The sequence below is a fragment of the Prionailurus bengalensis genome, chromosome A3 (assembly GCF_016509475.1).
Source record: "Prionailurus bengalensis isolate Pbe53 chromosome A3, Fcat_Pben_1.1_paternal_pri, whole genome shotgun sequence".
Lineage (NCBI taxonomy): Eukaryota > Metazoa > Chordata > Mammalia > Carnivora > Felidae > Prionailurus > Prionailurus bengalensis.
The window spans coordinates 35,310,533-35,327,899 of record NC_057354.1 but is presented as its reverse complement, the minus strand read 5'-3'; the positions used below and the strand labels follow the sequence as shown (position 1 = coordinate 35,327,899).

Here is a 17,367-nt window from a genome sequence, read left to right as displayed (position 1 = left end):
GGTGAGGTGCCACTGTGTTGATATCTGCTGAATGTTAACAGTGGGAAGGGTACTTTCCAAGGGAGAAATGAGTCACCGTTACTGTATAGAGAGACTCAAATTTTTCCCATTTAATTTGGCCTTTGAAAATGAAGATAAGTTTGATCCAAAAACTAGAAAAATTAGAAATATTCTGGAAAAGGGGACAATGTTTGGCAGATTGGTTGTGGTATTTATGAAGAGAAATTCAATTTAAACCAAAATATTTTGCTTTCTACCCTTTTTATGGCTCTATTTTGGGTTTTTCATATCTCACCATTACATAAATCCAACATCACATTGTTTTGCCATATGTCTGCTTCCTTTAAAAAAATGCCCACGGCCAACTGATAGCAACTGTTGGCACCATCCTGTCAAAATGTTCTCCTGGAATTCGAGGTCACTGGACATCAGTTCCTACCTGGGGTCTGATAGTTGAGCGAAACCATCTGGCAGCCAGCGTTCCAGAAAATCTGAGGCATGTAATTACTGGAATCGACCCGGCCTCCCTTGGGGTAAATGCGGCTCATTTGCCGTTTGTTGTAACTGTGTAACTTATTAAGGAGAATGGAAAAAAAAGAGTATTCCAGAAGCAATAAATAAACAAAGACCTAAAACAACAATGGTCTAGACCAACGATAACAAAATGTAGATAACAGCAAATTTCACATTTGTAAGTGGTGCTTAGGAGAAAGACCATAGTCCACTGTGTAGACTATAAAAACATTTCACATTTGGGCAGATTTTCACAGTTGCAGAGGTCTTTCACACATATTATTTTATTAGCTCTACAACCACAATTATCTATTAGGCATTTATCTGCTTTAGAGACTACTGCCAAACCCAAAGCACAGCAGCCGTTCATTCTATTCACTACATAAGGATACTTCACAAATTCAATCGCGTGTGTCTTCAAGTAGCCCAGGCCAACGGACTCATTAAAAGAAGACATGTTATAATGAATATTGCGCTCTGTAAAGAAAAATAAAGACGCACTCAGTGATGGTCCCATCCAACCTCACGGAAAGACAAGCAATAAATGTAATTACATCCTAAATCACAAGGCTTTGGAGGCAGATGTTCCATTACTGTATCTGTAGCTCCTACTTTCATTAATGTCCTGTGGATAGACACAGCTGACTTAAATAGTGATGGATTAAATTTGGCATCATTAAACAAATTAATGTGTACATGTCCTCCACAGCCACCCCTGAAATATTTATATTGTATGGCAATGGGGGCTTCTCCAGACCACAAATGATTATGAAAATTTAAAAATATACATTTTTGGAGGTCAGGTTTTTGATTAAGAGAGATCTTATGAAAATACATTTAACGCAAAAAGCAATACTAAGCTCTACTAATGCTAACCAATCCACAGTATCTCAGAGCCACCTTGTGGATGATGTAGGGAATGACAAGGCAATGCCACTGCGTGCTAAACACGTGGGTAAGAGCATGGTCTGTGACACAAAAATAAGGTAGAACAGCCCCTATACCCAGAAAAGAAAATGGTGACAAGTCAGATCACAGCTCATCAGCATAATAAAAGCAGACAACTAAGGCAAGAGAATTTAACCTTTGGGGTTACCTTCAGCCACATGGAAACCTTGAAATTTTACGGGCTGTGCATAGTTGATCATTGTAGACAAATATGGATGGATATTAGTGGTAGCACCTACATATTTATAAGATGCCATCCATGCCTGTTCATCTTCTACAGTAACCAGGCCCTATAAGCACAAGGAAAGGAATATGCACATTGAGGACTTCAGTGGGACAGATGCATGCTACAGACATCCTCACTAAAGATGATCTGCACACACCAATTGAAAGATAAAGACCTTTTCTTCCTCAGCTTTGCTAAAGGTTCATTATAAAAGCTCATGTTCAGGGGAGCTTGGCTGGCTCAGTCAGTAGAGCATGTTACTCTTGATCTCAGGGTTGTGAGCTTGAGCCCCATGTTGGGGTGGAGCCCACTTAAAAAAAGAAGTTCATGTCTATCATAGTCCCTAATAACATAAAAGGAGATCATAGTAAAATATAAGGCTTATCTTACATTTTTTTAAGATTTCAAAACTACTTTAAAATATTCAAGAATGTATACTGAGGATCACAACAATCTATGAAATATATATGGCATATATTGTCATTTCTCATTTGACAAATTGTGACAGAAAGTGGAAAAACAACTTCAGTGTGTATCAGAATCCCTGGAGGGCTTGTTAAAACATAAAGTCCTAGACCTCATCCTCAGAGTTTACAATGAAGTGACTGTGGGGTGAGGCCCAGTATTTCCATTTTAACAGCATTTTTAAGTGTTAATGATGTGGCTGGTCTGGGGACCACACTTTGCTTAACAATGGTCTAGAATTGAAGCCACATACGTACGTAGTTTACAGTATCTTTTTAAAGAGCTTATTCTGAAAATAATCTGATAACCCACTACATAGGACATGTCAACACTGCATCATTTTACAGAGAGGAAGCAAGAAAAATTACTTTATTTCTTGGTAAGTCAGAACAGAAAATAACATCAAAAAATAATGCAAATGATCAACATTTTGTTGAGAACTTTGAAAACCTAAATTTCCTGCAGAGACTGATACAGGAGGACGAACCGAACCGCTCAGTTATGTGAATCCGTTCATTAGTTAAATGCTCAGAGTTTATCTGATGACTTAATAACCTGAGCATTCTAAATCATCAAACTGATTTCACCAATAAAAACCTGAGATAAATAATCAAATAATATAACTCGTTTTTATTTTTAGCCATTTCTTTATATGTCTTGTCCACTCAAATAAGAGCAGAGACCATGTCTGATTCCTTTCTTGGGTGTTTAATGATAATAAGTAACACCAGGACAACACGTTGGGCACTGGGCTGAATTCCTGCACACACAACTTCATTACTGCCAGTAATCATGTGGAATAAAAATTAGAGTCCCACCCATTGACCATGTGAGAACACTAGGGCCTTGAGGATTAAAATAATTTGGTCACAGCCACTTAGCTAACACACAGCAGGGACCAAACATCAACCCCTGCTTTGTTGGCCCCAATACTTTATGAAATTCTAAAAGAGAATTTCATGAATGTCATGGGAGGGTCTGAGATCAGACATGTCCATAACTACTCCAAACTTACTATATAGACAGTAAGAAGATAGAGCCTCACTCCAAATAAGATAGGGCCCCACAGACAGCCAGACATGATATTCTGAAGTTCTCAAGTATGGGGATTAAATTACCAGGCAAATTTTTGTCTTTGCCATCAGTATCATTACTATAATAAACCATGTGCATTTACTCAATAAAACCACTGTGATATCCTGAAGAATGCTGAAGAGGGCAAAAGAAACTAAAAATGTATCTTTACTTTCCTTATAATAAAGTCGATATGTAGTAACATCCAATACAGGTCCAAAATGTATGCAGTGTGAAATTAACTAATGATCTTTTAAAATGCCAGTGTAGTCAGAACCAAGGTCACCTTGCTAGTATACTATCAGATAGATCTGATGACCTCTTAGGTCATTTTTATTTTCAGATTCAATGTGTTGATGATTATGTACTCCTATTATAGGAATGAAATCTCTAATGTCAACTAAGTGCCTGACTGCACTAAACACTTATTTTTAGGGAAATCATCTTATTCACCTGCTCTGGTTTTGTGATTTTTATCAGGATTTAACCATTTCATCACTGTGAAAAATTCTTTCTTTTGAAAACTCTTATAATTAGATGCATTAAGCATGTAAATATTATACTCATAAATAGTAAGTCTGATATTCCATTGGGAAGGGGGAGATATAGAGTTAACATTTAGTACAAACTGTTCAATATTAGAGAGCCACATATGGTATTTCATAATAAACAAACTGCACAAGGAAATTTTTTTACCTTTTTGTTGATTTCATGTTCAAGGTCATCTGAAGCCTAAATTAGAGAAAGACAAACATTTGTTTACTTTTCTAAAGGGCAAAATTCCAAATTTACTAGCCATATGTATGCAAATATTTAAATATATATATGTAAGCTTGTTATTCTATTTGTTAAGGTGGAAAGTTATTGAGGACATAAGGCCTTGGCGAAAGCAAGTACTGGAAAAATACAACAGCCTGTCTTACATACCAGAAAAGCAAATCCTAACACTATCTCTCCTTTGTTGATAGTCTTTGCCTATTCAGATGTTTCCCTTTTAGTAGTTTAATCAATTATTTAGTCATGGGGTTTGGGAAATAATTGATGTGGCCAACTCTTCTGACATGTAAAGGGCAGGCAAGCATGAATGGATACTCTGTGGCAATTCAACACTCATGTCTGGACATTGGTAAAGGCTTTATGTGGTAAGGTAGCATCAAGGTAAACATTGAGTCTTGGTAAGCATCCAGTAGTATCCAAGTAGTTAAAATACTATCAGACAAGGGTGGGTGTGATGAAAGTGTCTCTTTTGCTTTGCTCTTCAAATACTCTCCCATTTTCCTACTATAAAATACATATACCCATGCATTCTTCACTGTCTTCAATGATGGGATCCCTGCTCCCATCAAAGACCGCACCATCACATCACCACCATACCATTCCATTCTTACCTCCTCAGGGAACTAACAGGCAGCTATCCTCTCTCTCTCTGGCAAGACTAATCTCTCCTTCCCCATGGTGCCATGTGCAATATTTGCAAACCTACTTCAGATTCATTCATTCTAAAAATAACACTCCTTTGACTTCTCAAATTGCCTTTAGCCACCAGCCTATTTCTTGCTTCCCTTTACAACAAGACTTCTCGAAAGTATAGTCTCTACTTGGGATGCCTGGCTGGCTCAGTTGGTACACACCTCGGGGTCATGAGTTCAAGCCTCATGTTGGATGTAAAGATTACTTAGAAAAAAAAGTATAGTCTCCACTTATTCATATCCATCTGCTTCATTGGCCCCCACCACTCTATTGAAACTTCTCTTTTCAAGTCAGCAATGACCTCCATGCTACCAGTCCAATGGACACTCTTGAGTCTCTACTCGTTTAATCAACAGCAGTCAAAAACCAACCACTTTGCCAAGGGCTAGGAGGTGGGAGGAATGAGATGTTGATCAACGAGGACAAACGTCCAGTTACAAGAGTAGTAAGTTCTGGGGATTTAGTTTATAGCATGGTGTCTATTGTTAATAACACTGCATCATATACTTGAAAGTTGCTAAGAGAGCAGATCTTAAATGTTCCCACCACACACACACACACACACACACACACACGTAATTATGTGAGGTGATGGATATGTTCACTAACCTTATTGCGGTTATCATTTCATAATGTGTACAGGTATGAAATTATCACATGTACACCTTCAACTTACACAGTGTTATGTCAATTATATTTCAATTAAGCTGGAGAAAAGAAATCCCAACTCTCTTCACTTCTTCTCTTATCCCTGTTCTCTTGGCTTCCTTGGTCTCAATAATTTCCCTCCTACTTCTCAGGGTATACCTTAGTCTTCTTTTCTGACCCACCTTCTCTGCCTCTTCCCATGATCATCATCTTCTGAACTCCTAGTTTGTATCTCTAGCCTGACCTCTCCTCTAGTTCCAGATACACATCACGACGACGCTAACTACAATGGCGAAGATGAAAATGATGATAATGTAGCAACAATAATGAATGCTTTCATGGGAATGACCATATGCTAGGCCCAACTCTAAGCTCTTTACATATCCTAAACCCATCTACTTTTCATAATGGACCAATGAAATAGGTGTTATTATCTTAATTTTGCAGTTGAGGAAACCAAGACACTGAGAGCTTAAGTAACTTCCCTGAGGCTACACAGTCAGGAAATGTCAATGCTACATGCACCCAGATGGCTGCTGCCTCTGGAACAGCTCACAGGCCTCAAAGATCCTGTCTTGTTTGAAACATTGAGTTCCTTATCTTTCAGTCTTCTTTACTTTCCACCCAGCTCCTCAAACTCAGACCTGGAGAGTCATCTTGCTTCCTCTTTCCCCTTCACTCGTCCACATTCAATCCATCAGCAAGTTGAATCATCTTTGCTTCCTCAACAGATCTTCAATCCACTCAGTCCTGCTTCCAACTGTCCAGTTTAACACTCCGGAGTCTGGCTGAGTACAACAGCCTGGACTAACTGCTCTTCCTGCGTTCACTCTTGCTTCTTTTTAATCTCCATATGGTACCTACGGTGGTATTTAAAAACTATCAGGCTGCATTGCTCCCTTCTTTAAACATTTTCAAAGCCTTCAGATTTCACTTAAATTAACATTTGAGTTTCTAAGAGTAACTTCCCAAATCCTGCATCATCTAGTTCCTACCTTCCTGTACCATCTCATCTTGTTTCACTCTGCTCCTCATTCAATCCACTTTGTTCAGTGTCTTTATTGCTGTTACCCCACAACTGGGGCCCTTTCTCTACTGTGTGTGTGGCTGGTTCCTTTGCCTTTGGGGATCTGGCTTCCTTATTCCCTCGACCTCATTACTCTCCAATTTAGCACTTATTTTTAGTTTCAGAATAGCACTTATCACAAATTGTAATTATAGAATTGGTGGTTTATTTGTTGCCTGTTTCCTATTCCCTCCCGGTAAACTCCCATCAGAGTATAAGCTCCATGAGAGCAGAAACGAAGCATGTTTTGACCTTTTTGGGTTGTTATGGCCTAAACTATGCCTGGCACATAGTCGGTACATAATAACTTTTTCTTGGCTGAATGGCTGGACGGACGGAAATACTTTTATACTTATCCTACATTAGGTGAGAGATGCGATACCTAACTGGAAGGATGGATTTTCTAATGAGGGCTTGCTTGGGATGATTAGAGTCATTTTTCTGATGACTTCAACAGGTTAACCTTTGCCACCAGGATGCTGTTGTCTCCTTATTCACCTATAATAATGTAATACATGATTTACCTAAAGGACACTGGACAAAATAAGTTGTGATCAACAGTAGGCGCAGCTAATAAGCAATTCAAATGTCCTTTCTAACTTAAAATTGTTCATGCATGGATTAACATATGGACTCTGGTCACCCAACTCAGAAGGGGAATTATAGGCTACTTTATTTTCTGTGGTTGTCACATTTTGAAAACTTCCTAACTAACAGCTGCTACCTCTTCTTGAGAGTCATAACAAAAAGGGATGCCAAGACTCCGACCTTCTTGACACTATTTGCAACAGCCTCCTTGTGACCCAAGTCATCAGCAGAAAGTTCACTTCCAAATTTGTATTCAGGGTGAGCTTCCTCCTCTTGGTCAGCTGTGTCAAAGAAAAAAAGAAAAACAATGAAGCCAAATTACTACCAGTCAGATCATCTTCATAATCTTGGGTAGAACACAAACTCTTTTACATGGGAATGAAGCTAACTGAAAATGGGAACATTTAAATATGCAATTCTTTCAAATAAAGCTTTTACTAAACTCTTACCTACTCAAGGCCAAGGAGCACATCTTGTTAGCTGTTATTTCTCTTGCGCCTAGCATGATATGTGACATGTGTGATTCTTAATACGTTTTTCTTAAGTGACTGATCACTTCCACCCCAGTATACTAACCCTAAAAATTAAAGCCTCGATCACTCAAGAATATCTGTAACTTACAAAGGGTCTTATGATCTTCCATGGGAAGACACAAGAAATAGAAAATATACTTGATAATTAAGAAAAAAAAAACAGACTAACTGTCCACTTATAGGTTACGAGCATAGTGACTTGGCGGCTGGGAGTGGTGTAACATAAAAAAGAAAGAGCTTGAACTCCACACCTGAAAAACAAATAATCCAGTGAAGAAATGGGCAGAAGACATGAATAGATACTTCTCTAAAGAAGACATCCAGATGGCCAAAAGACACATGAAAAGATGTTCAACATGACTCCTCGTCAGGGAAATACAAATCAAAACCACACTGAGATACCATCTCACGCTGGTCAGAGTGGCTAAAATGAACAAATCAGGAGACTATAGATGCTGGAGAGGATGTGGAGAAATGGGAACCCTCTTGCACTGTTGGTGGAAATGCAAACTGGTGCAGCCACTCTGGAAGACAGTGTGGAGGTTCCTCAAAAAATTAAAAATAGACCTACCCTATGACCCAGCAATAGCACTGCTAGGAAGTTACCCAAGGGATACAGGAGTGCTGATGCATAGGGGCACTTGTACCCCAATGTTTCTAGCAGCACTTTCAACAATAGACAAATTATGGAAAGAGTCTAAATGTCCATCAACTGACGAATGGATAAAGAAGATGTGGTTTATATATACAACGGACTACTACTTGGCAATGAGAAAGAATGAAACCTGGCCATTTGTAGTAACGTGGATGGAGAGTATTATGCTAAGGGAAATAAGTCAGGCAGAGAAAGACAGATACCATATGTTTTCACTCATGTGGATCCTGAGAAACTTAACAGAAGACCAGGGAGGAGGGTAAGGGGAGAAAAAAGTTACAGAGAGGGAAGGAGGCAAACCATAAGAGACTTTTAAATACTGAGAACAAACTGAGGGTTGATGGGGAGTGGGGGAGAGAGGAAAGTGGATGATGGGCATTGAGAAGGGCACCTGTTGGGATGAACATTGGGTGTTGTATGGAAACCAATGTGACAATAAATTACATACATATATATATATTTTGCATGTATGTATGTATGTAGGTATGTATGTGTGTGTGTATGTATGTATTTATATATAAAGACCTTGGAAGGATTGTACTGCACCTGTAAACCATTTGTCAAACCTGGCTTAGGTTTGGGAGACTCTAAAATCATTCCTTAAGCTCATGCTAACAGGGAGGCTGGAAGTGGGTGCTAACTGAAGCTGATGCCCCAAGAGCATGGCCCAGGCTGTGAAAGGAGGCACAGAAGCACTCAGTCCACCAGTCCAGAGAGGGACAAACTCTGGTATCCTCTCAAGGCTGTCAGTGGAAAAAGAATCACCCATTGAAAAATGAGCTACATGCTGGTGTGAGATCTGGATTCCCATGATCGCCATTCTGCAAAAAGCTCGCATGTAAGGAATCTGCCTAAAAACCAGCCAGAATCAGGAGACACCCATAGGCCTCAGGACAAGTCCAACACAAATCCACCCTGTCAAAACACAGGGCACGAGGGACCCCTACTGGACAAAAACAGTGAAATGATTTCTGAGAATGGACTCCCAAGAGCAGAGTGGGAAGCAGACCCATAATTGGAGATTTTTTTTTTTAGATGTTTAAAATGTGCAAAGAACTCCAGAACAAGAATAAAAGAACAACTATTTCATCATCAGTTGCAAGATGCATTTTTTTACATATTAATATTTCTGATGTTATAATGTATTTTCAATTGTAAAATGACATTTTACAATTAATTGGAAGCATCTCTCTTTCTTAGTCGTAAATAAAATAATGGTGTCTTTCAAATGATGATACCTTAGATTTGGAATTTCTTTTTGCAAAGTATTATTTCAGACACGGAAAAAAGTGAGACAAGAGAGACACCACACTTTCCTGTTTTGAAACTGGTATTCGGATGCATGGATACTGTGGAGACAGATGATTAAAAAAAGAAAAAAGTAGGTCATAGAGGCCTTAGGCAGAAAAAAAAAAGGATTTAAGAAGTTGGAATAGGTCTTTAAAAAATCTAGTCCGGTGTGTCCACTTTATAGATGGGGAAATAGATTCAGAGATATGATTTATAAAACCAAGGTCACAGAGTAAAATACGGGCCTATATTTCCCTGGATTCTTAGCCAATGCTTTTAACAGGATGCTAAGTTTCCATGACCATTGAATTTCCGTGACTTACAGTCTATAACCAAGACTTTGAAACTTCCCACCATTAAATTTCCAGTTCATATATCTCATAGTCTAACCAGTTCATATAGCCAGATATAAACTACGTGAAGTCAAGGAATGTGGCCCATACAAGTGGTACAGACTTGACTTTAAAAGAGGTGTGTGAATGAATGGTACCATTCCCTGAGTGTGCAAGAATGCAGAGGCATACCCACAACCACATCCAGTTTTGGCATTCCTCACTGCTCGTTTTACAGTCCTGGAAGCCACGGATCCTTCTGAATCTAAATCCAGCCTAACAACTGGGGAAATGCTCTCACAGACTAAGAGCCTCTTCTATTTTTTTACAGCCTCCCGGCAGGGTTACTCTTGAACTATGCTTGGCTTCCTCTTGCCTGCTGTGTTGAAGTATTTAAATTAGAGAGTCTAGTCATTCATGTATAGTAGGATCATACTGTGACACCAGGGTAATTATAGCCAACTGCTTGACCAGAATTAAGCCAGGTATCACTGAGGGAACCTAAGAATCATAAATATAACTGGCACAGCAGAAACTTCTCTGCCCTGAAAGAGAAATTCAAGTGGGTGATTTTGTCCTCTCAGCCAATTTTCTACATGTATGCTATCCCCCACATGTCCCAATATCATTTGTTAACATTTAATCAAAATCTCAAGTATTTTTTGGAATAACATGGGAGCCCCTAGAGCCAAATATTTTGTAGGAATCATTAACATATGCATAAAAGATGGGAAGTACCCTTATGGATGATAAGTGGAATCAAAAGGACCCTCAGTTTGGATTATTTTGTGTGTTCAGGAAATTTTCACATCTTTGACTTTCATCAGTTACATTTTTTGTTTAAAACAATTTAACAACAATTTTGCATATTGGTGTTCTCTTCATATTCCTGTATGTTAGAAGGGCTGTATTATAAGGTACAAAAGGTCTTGAACTTGGAGTCAGGCAATTCTGAGATTGAACTATAATGCCATTGCTCACCAGCTGTGGGGTCATGTGCAGAATCCGTTACCTAAGCTTCAGCTTCCTCATCTGAAAAAGGAGTGTAATGATACCAATCTCATTGGACCATACAAGGATTAGATAAGGCAGTGATGTAAACCGCTACAGTCACAGTTGGCACAACAATGGTGGTTGCTATTCATATTATTATTACTTTCCTTGTTAATTTAGTCTATTATTCTGCAGTTTGTTTTGCTGGATTGTGCAATCTAGTAATGTCTGACATGCTTTCAACTACCATCTATAAAACTTAACCTGAGTTAAGGAACTCATTTTACATATTTTTCATCTTTTCAAATCTTAGAAGTATTTTACTGACCTTTTGAAATAATATTCAATATTTTATTCTTAAATCTTGATTAGGCTTATTATTTGCAAAAGAAAAAGTGAGATAATAGAATAGGCACTGTGGTTGATAGCATTTTCCAAAGACAGCTGCAAGAATATCTGCTCTTGTATAATGTGATCTTGCCACTCACCTACCCCCCCTCAAACTTGGGTGGGCCTTAATCTTGCTTTGATGAATAAAATATACAGGAAATGATGATGTGCCTGTTGTGGGCACAGTTCTTAAGTTTAGCAGCTTCTGCTTTCTGCCTCTTGGAACACTGGCTCTCAGGATGCTTCATCTAAAGATTTGGCCATTGGGGCCCCTGGGTGGCTCAGTTGGTTAAGCATCTGACTTCAGCTCAGGTCATGGCCTCACAGTCAGTGAGTTCAAGCCCCGTGTCGGGCTCTGTGCTGACAACTCAGAGACTGGAGCCTGCTTCTGATTCTGTATCTCCGTCTCTCTCTTACCCTCCCCCGCTCACACACACTCTCTCTCTCTCTCCAAATATAAATAAACATTAAAAAAAAAAAAAAAGACTTGGCCACCATGTTTTGAGAAGCCAAACCACATGGAAAGTCCACATGGAGGTGCTCTGGTCTGTAGACCCTAAGCTCATTACCACAACTGCCAGCCACACAAGTGTGCCACCTAGGACAACCAGCCCAAGTGAACCTTCAGATGACTCTAGCCCCAGATGTCATCTGCCTGAAAATGCATGAGAAACTTAAGGGAGAAGCACCAACCTGAGCCCTAGATGACCTACACAACTAAAGAAATAAAGTGTTATTTTAAGCCTCTAGATTTTGGGGTGGTTTGTTTCACAGATAATTGTAGCAGTCATCGATTAAATAATTCCAGATACCTCTGTCCTCCTAGAAACTCCCTGCCATATACAACATATGAAAAGTAAGTCATGACTGTTCTCTGGGAGTGGAGTGGAACCCATGGGTTGGACATGCAACACAAACCATCGTTATGAAGTCAGTTCCACAGGAAGCCATCTTTATTAAGCTGTCTTTATTACCGAGATTAATTCTCACAGTTTTCAGATTTTCACTTATAATATCAAGCTTTCCTAAAATCTACTCATTATTTCAGATATTTATAGAGTAATTGAAGAGAGTTTCTGCATGTGTCTAAATTATTTAGCCTCAAACCACTACATAAATCCAAGGCAGTGTCCAATCAACATACACACAATGTAAGGCCAAAGCATTTTGCTAATCAATTTTCATACCACCTAATGAACAAACACTTTTCTAAAAATATTCCAAACATTTCAAAGGACCCATTTAAAATCAAACATGAGGGTTATATGGCCCTATATTATGGTTTTATGGCTATATGGCCCCAGTAGCAAATATTCATCTATTTTAAGCAAGGTTACCTTTGCTAAAATTATCTACTGCTATTCATAATTCTGGTGAACTGGTGATTTGAAGGAATTTGAACTCGAAATTTTAATATTGGCTTTGAATTTCCAGTTCATTTCATGTGTGCATACAAACCAATCATCTACCTGAGGGTCTCTACCCATGTTCCCTTCCTTTTAACTCGCCTTCTATTATCATCATTAACAACACTGACATTTATGTTTTTGTTTACAGGAAGGGATTGCCAAATGTTCTTTTTATTCCAACCCCTTGCCTTCTACAGCAAGGATTCTTTGGCTGTGAATTTCTGCTGAGCAGCTGAAGGCACAACAGGAAGGGAGATGACTCAGCCATGAAAATCTAGTGCCTAGGTAAACTGGAAGTAACATTGGGAAAAATACCAAAAAAAAAAAAAAAAAGATTAAAGCTTGGTGCACAAATACATCCTTGACTACTAGAAATTAAACCCTCACATTATCCAAGAGAGTCTATAGAGACAAATTCTTTCCTTTCTTATTTTAAAAATTTGGGGGCACCTGCATGGCTCAGTCAGTCAAGCAACTGACTCTTGATTTCAGCTCAGGCCATGATCTCCCAGTTGATGGGTTCGAGCCCCACATGAGGCTCTGCGCTGATGCTGTGGAGCCTCCTTGCAATTCTCTCCCCCTCTCTTCTCTCTGTTCCTCCCCCGCTTGTACACTCACTCACTCACTCTCTCAAAATAAATAAACTCAAAAAAAAAAATTTTCTATGTGGGGCACCTGGCTGGTTCAGTTGAAGGAGCACACAACTCTTGATCTTGGGGTCGTGAATTTGAGCCCCAAGTTGGGTGTAGAGCTTAAAAATGAACTTTTTAAAAAAAAATTTTTTTTCAACGTTTATTTATTTTTGGGACAGAGAGAGACAGAGCATGAACGGGGGAGGGGCAGAGAGAGAGGGAGACACAGAATCGGAAACAGGCTCCAGGCTCTGAGCCATCAGCCCAGAGCCTGACGTGGGGCTCGAACTCACGGACCGCGAGATCGTGACCTGGCTGAAGTCGGACGCTTAACCGACTGCGCCACCCAGGCACCCCAAAAATGAACTTTTTTAAAAAAACTATTCTTGTGACACTTAAGTTAAAAGAAAACCAACTTACCACTCTCTATTTCCTCTTCATTATCATCCTCTAAGATGTTAACCGGGGCAGCAGATTCTCCAGCTTCCATCATGCTTTTCAAAGCTTCAAGCTGTTCTGTCATTAAAAACAAACAAGAAGGAGATGGTGACAGGTGCTCCATCACTTGCAAAGCCTGAGCTTGAAGATCGACACTGAGAAGGAAATGTATTGTCTGGGCTCCCACTGGCTACATTCCTAAGACTGTCGCAGATCGCTGCTTGGACGTCTCAAGGGACTTGCAACAACCACACTGTCTACACAGGGTGAAGAACTAATGGAGCATGGGTGAAATGCCAAAGTTCTGGTCATAAGTTTGAGAGGAAGGCTCAGTCACTAAGAAAGATGTTAAGGCTTGGTAATAAAGGTGCGTCATTTGAATGTGATATTGAAGCGACGGAAAAGAGATGTGCACAAGCAACTGAAAAAACTTCAGGAACAAATATCTGCAAGTGACAGATCTGAGACAATTATCCTCATGTATAAAGGTCTGATAAGTCAGTAAAGATAGATGAAGTAATTTTAAAAATGAGAAAATGTGTAGAAGCATATTGTAAATGGTGATATACAAAGAAACTAGTTACCAAAAACATAAATATCAAAAAAACTCAAGTCTCATTTCCCTTCTCCTAGTCAGCCACATATACATACAAGATGGCCAACAGCCAGCAGTAAGAATATCCCTGGAAAGCAGGCATCCTCCTACATTATAGCGAGAATGTAAATTGGTACAATTTTTCTGAAAGACAAAGGTAAATCACAGTATAAAATGTGTATATGCTTTGGCCACCCAACTCTAATTGCACCAATGGATTCCAATGAGAAGCTGCGTAAATGTACAAAATGAACACGACATGTGTCTGTCACTGTCGTTTCTACAGTAATGAACATCCATCAGTTGGGACTGGTCACATGGTACCATATCCCACATAATAAATTCTGTATAGTGTTTCATACATTAGAATTATAGTTAGCAAGTTGTAACTTTAGTATGAACTTAAGTATATACTTAATTGGTTGAGTTAAACATAATAAAAAATCAGTATATTTAACATGATCCCACTGGTATGAAAAACGTACGTCTAAACATATACATGTGTCTATAGTACATGTACGTATATGTAAAATATTAATTTAGTGCTATTTTATTGTTTCCTTATGTTTTCCTTTGTCGTTTCATTCTCCTATGGTATCATTGCTTTTGTAATAAACTGTAAGTACTATAATTTAAAATTTAGAATACCTAGGGTAAAAATACAATGCGATCATACCATTAGTTAATGCTTCACTCAATTAAGAGATGGGCTAAAAGAAAATATTTTCCAAGATTTCCAGGGAAAATGTCTACATAAAATCATTTCTCTCCCTACACACACATATATACATTCACACATTCACTCAGGATCCCTAGATATGTAAACCTCACACAGGCAAACTGCAAAGGGTAATTATTGAAGAGGACTTTAGAGCAATAAAATGACAAATGCTAGTTCCTTCCATCTCGATAAATTCTAAAATGCCTCTTTCCACTTTCTTCTCGTTTTGCCTTGGGATCACTCCAAATCCTGCATCCTATGAATGTATGAATATGCTTTTCCCACTGCAGGAACGAGTTGATGTGGAAACTGCACTTAAACGTACACGTGGACACTTTGCTATGAAAAGTATATGTAACACCACTGTGCCCCTTTCGTCCCCTAAATCAGTGGTTTGAAAATTTATTTCACTCTAGACAGCTGAATTGTCCAAACACAATGAGTGTATGCCTCATTATTGATGTGTGTCTTTGACTTACTTTTTTCGACCTCAGGTTTCAGCCGTTTATTTTTGATGAGTATTTTTCTTTTGAGGTCATTGGGGGATGGTAAGGGCCTGCCTGGTTCGAGCTAGAGATAAACAGAAAAGGCTGAATTAACGATGTGCTTCACTAGTTTCATTCCCGGCCCAGAATGAGCATGGAAGCCAGTGTTATACAGCCCAATGTCCACTAGATGGCAGTCATCACACTTTTATGTTTTCCTTCCCCAGCCCCAATTAGCCTACTGCATGCAACTTTGCCCTAGACTGCAAACCGGACATCTAGTCTCCCAGAGGTATGCACAGCCACTCCGCCTTCCCCAGTGGGACCTGGGTCTGACCTGGGGTGCTGTTGGGGGAAGGGCTCCTGTTTAGCCTCAGGTCTTGCTCTTTTTATGCATTGGGTAAAGTACACGGGATCCTTGTGATAGCTGGGGTCCTAAGTGCTTTCCCAGGCAGAAGTCGAGAGGCTCCCCTGATCCCCTCAAATGTTGGGGCTGTATTAGTAAGCCTGTTTGCTCAGTAAACTGATGCAACCCCAATACCTGGGATTGTGGTTGTGTGGGTTCAATAAGAGAATCAAGAAGGGAGTGGTCTTAATTACTGAAACTTAACCTCTACTGTGGTTTCGTTTGCTTGGATTTATGTCTGCAAAGGAGATGTCCTTTCTTTTATTACCTCTGATCCACACAACTGTGCCATATCTACTCATCCATTCCCCCTTCCCCCATCCATGCATGGACATACCTACCCACCCATCCACCCACCCATGTCTTCCATGCATCCTTTCATTTTTTTCAAAAGTGATTTTTCTACTACTTATTACATGCAAGGCACTGTGTCTTCCCATGCCTGTGTTGCCTCAAAGCTCTTTGCCCATATTCTGCTTCCTTCAGAAGCCTGCTGAATCTTGTCTATTCCCGAGCGATCTCTCTTGAACCTGAATATCTCTAATAAATATTCAATAGGTTGTAGGCCATCTTCCTTTTTAGCTTTGGTTTTATGTTTATGCTCTATGTCTCCCACAGACATTTAGTTCAGGGAGGTCTTACTCCCATGTGTATTACCTACGCTTCCCACAACACCTTTCATGAATGTGCATGTCGTTCCATAAAGAATATGGTGGTCTTTCCATGGCAGCAAGCACCTTAGCCCAATCAGAAAAGTAAACAGAGGGTCTACATAAAACAAAAATAACATAAGGGGTGTCTGGGTGGCTCAGTGGGCTAAGCGTCCGACTCTTGGTTTTGGCTCAGGTCATGGTCTCATGGTTCATGAGATTCAGTCCCACACTGGGCTCTGTGCTGGCAGTGTGGAGCCTGCTTGGGGTTCTTTCTCTCCCTCTTTCTCTTCCCCTTCCCCGCTTGTGCTCTTTCTCTCTCTCTCAAAATAAATAAACTATGAACTATAAAATGAAATAAAATGAAATAAAGTAAAATAAAATAAAACTAAACAGGGCTGTTTCTTAGTTTGGGTTCCCTCAGAATCACTCTCAGAGACAAGGATGTGAATATACCTGTAGATTACTTGGGCGGCAGCCTCAGGAAGGGCCAACAGAGGAGTAGGAAAGTGAAAGAAAGGAGGCAGGCATGGGGGTGCCCCGGCAGGCACGGGGGTGTTATGAGGCGACTTATCACTGAGGGGGCCAGAGTGTGGTCCCCTGGGGAGCCCTGGCAGATGGTGCAGAACAAAGAACGTGCTGCTGAGCGGTCCCTCCTGAGGGAGGAGTGAGGGGCCCAGTGGGAGGGCTGTCTGGTCTCTAGCACCTCAGGCCCATCTCTCACACAGGAGCAGAGCAGGCTCCAGTGAGCAGAGGACTGCACCTCAAGCAAAAAGCTGCAGGCACAAGCAGCTGCAAGTCAGGCCAGTGTGCAGGGAACAGGGAGGGTTGCAAGGATGC

At 39.9% G+C, this 17,367-nt stretch overlaps 1 protein-coding gene across 10 annotated transcripts in view; it reads right to left on the bottom strand.

The window, feature by feature from the left end:
- Window positions 1–17,367, bottom strand: part of PLCB4 (phospholipase C beta 4) — a 420,321-nt gene that overhangs the window by 68,897 nt on the left and 334,057 nt on the right. For all 10 annotated transcript variants that reach the window (XM_043602872.1, XM_043602876.1, XM_043602879.1 and 7 more), the window contains 7 exons: window positions 15,466–15,556; window positions 13,653–13,748; window positions 7,179–7,279; window positions 3,923–3,958; window positions 1,610–1,751; window positions 906–990; window positions 440–564 (listed from right to left, as the gene is read on the bottom strand). In XM_043602872.1, the coding sequence (XP_043458807.1) occupies window positions 440–564; window positions 906–990; window positions 1,610–1,751; window positions 3,923–3,958; window positions 7,179–7,279; window positions 13,653–13,748; window positions 15,466–15,556 (676 nt within the window). The remainder of the gene's footprint in view (window positions 1–439; window positions 565–905; window positions 991–1,609; window positions 1,752–3,922; window positions 3,959–7,178; window positions 7,280–13,652; window positions 13,749–15,465; window positions 15,557–17,367) is intronic.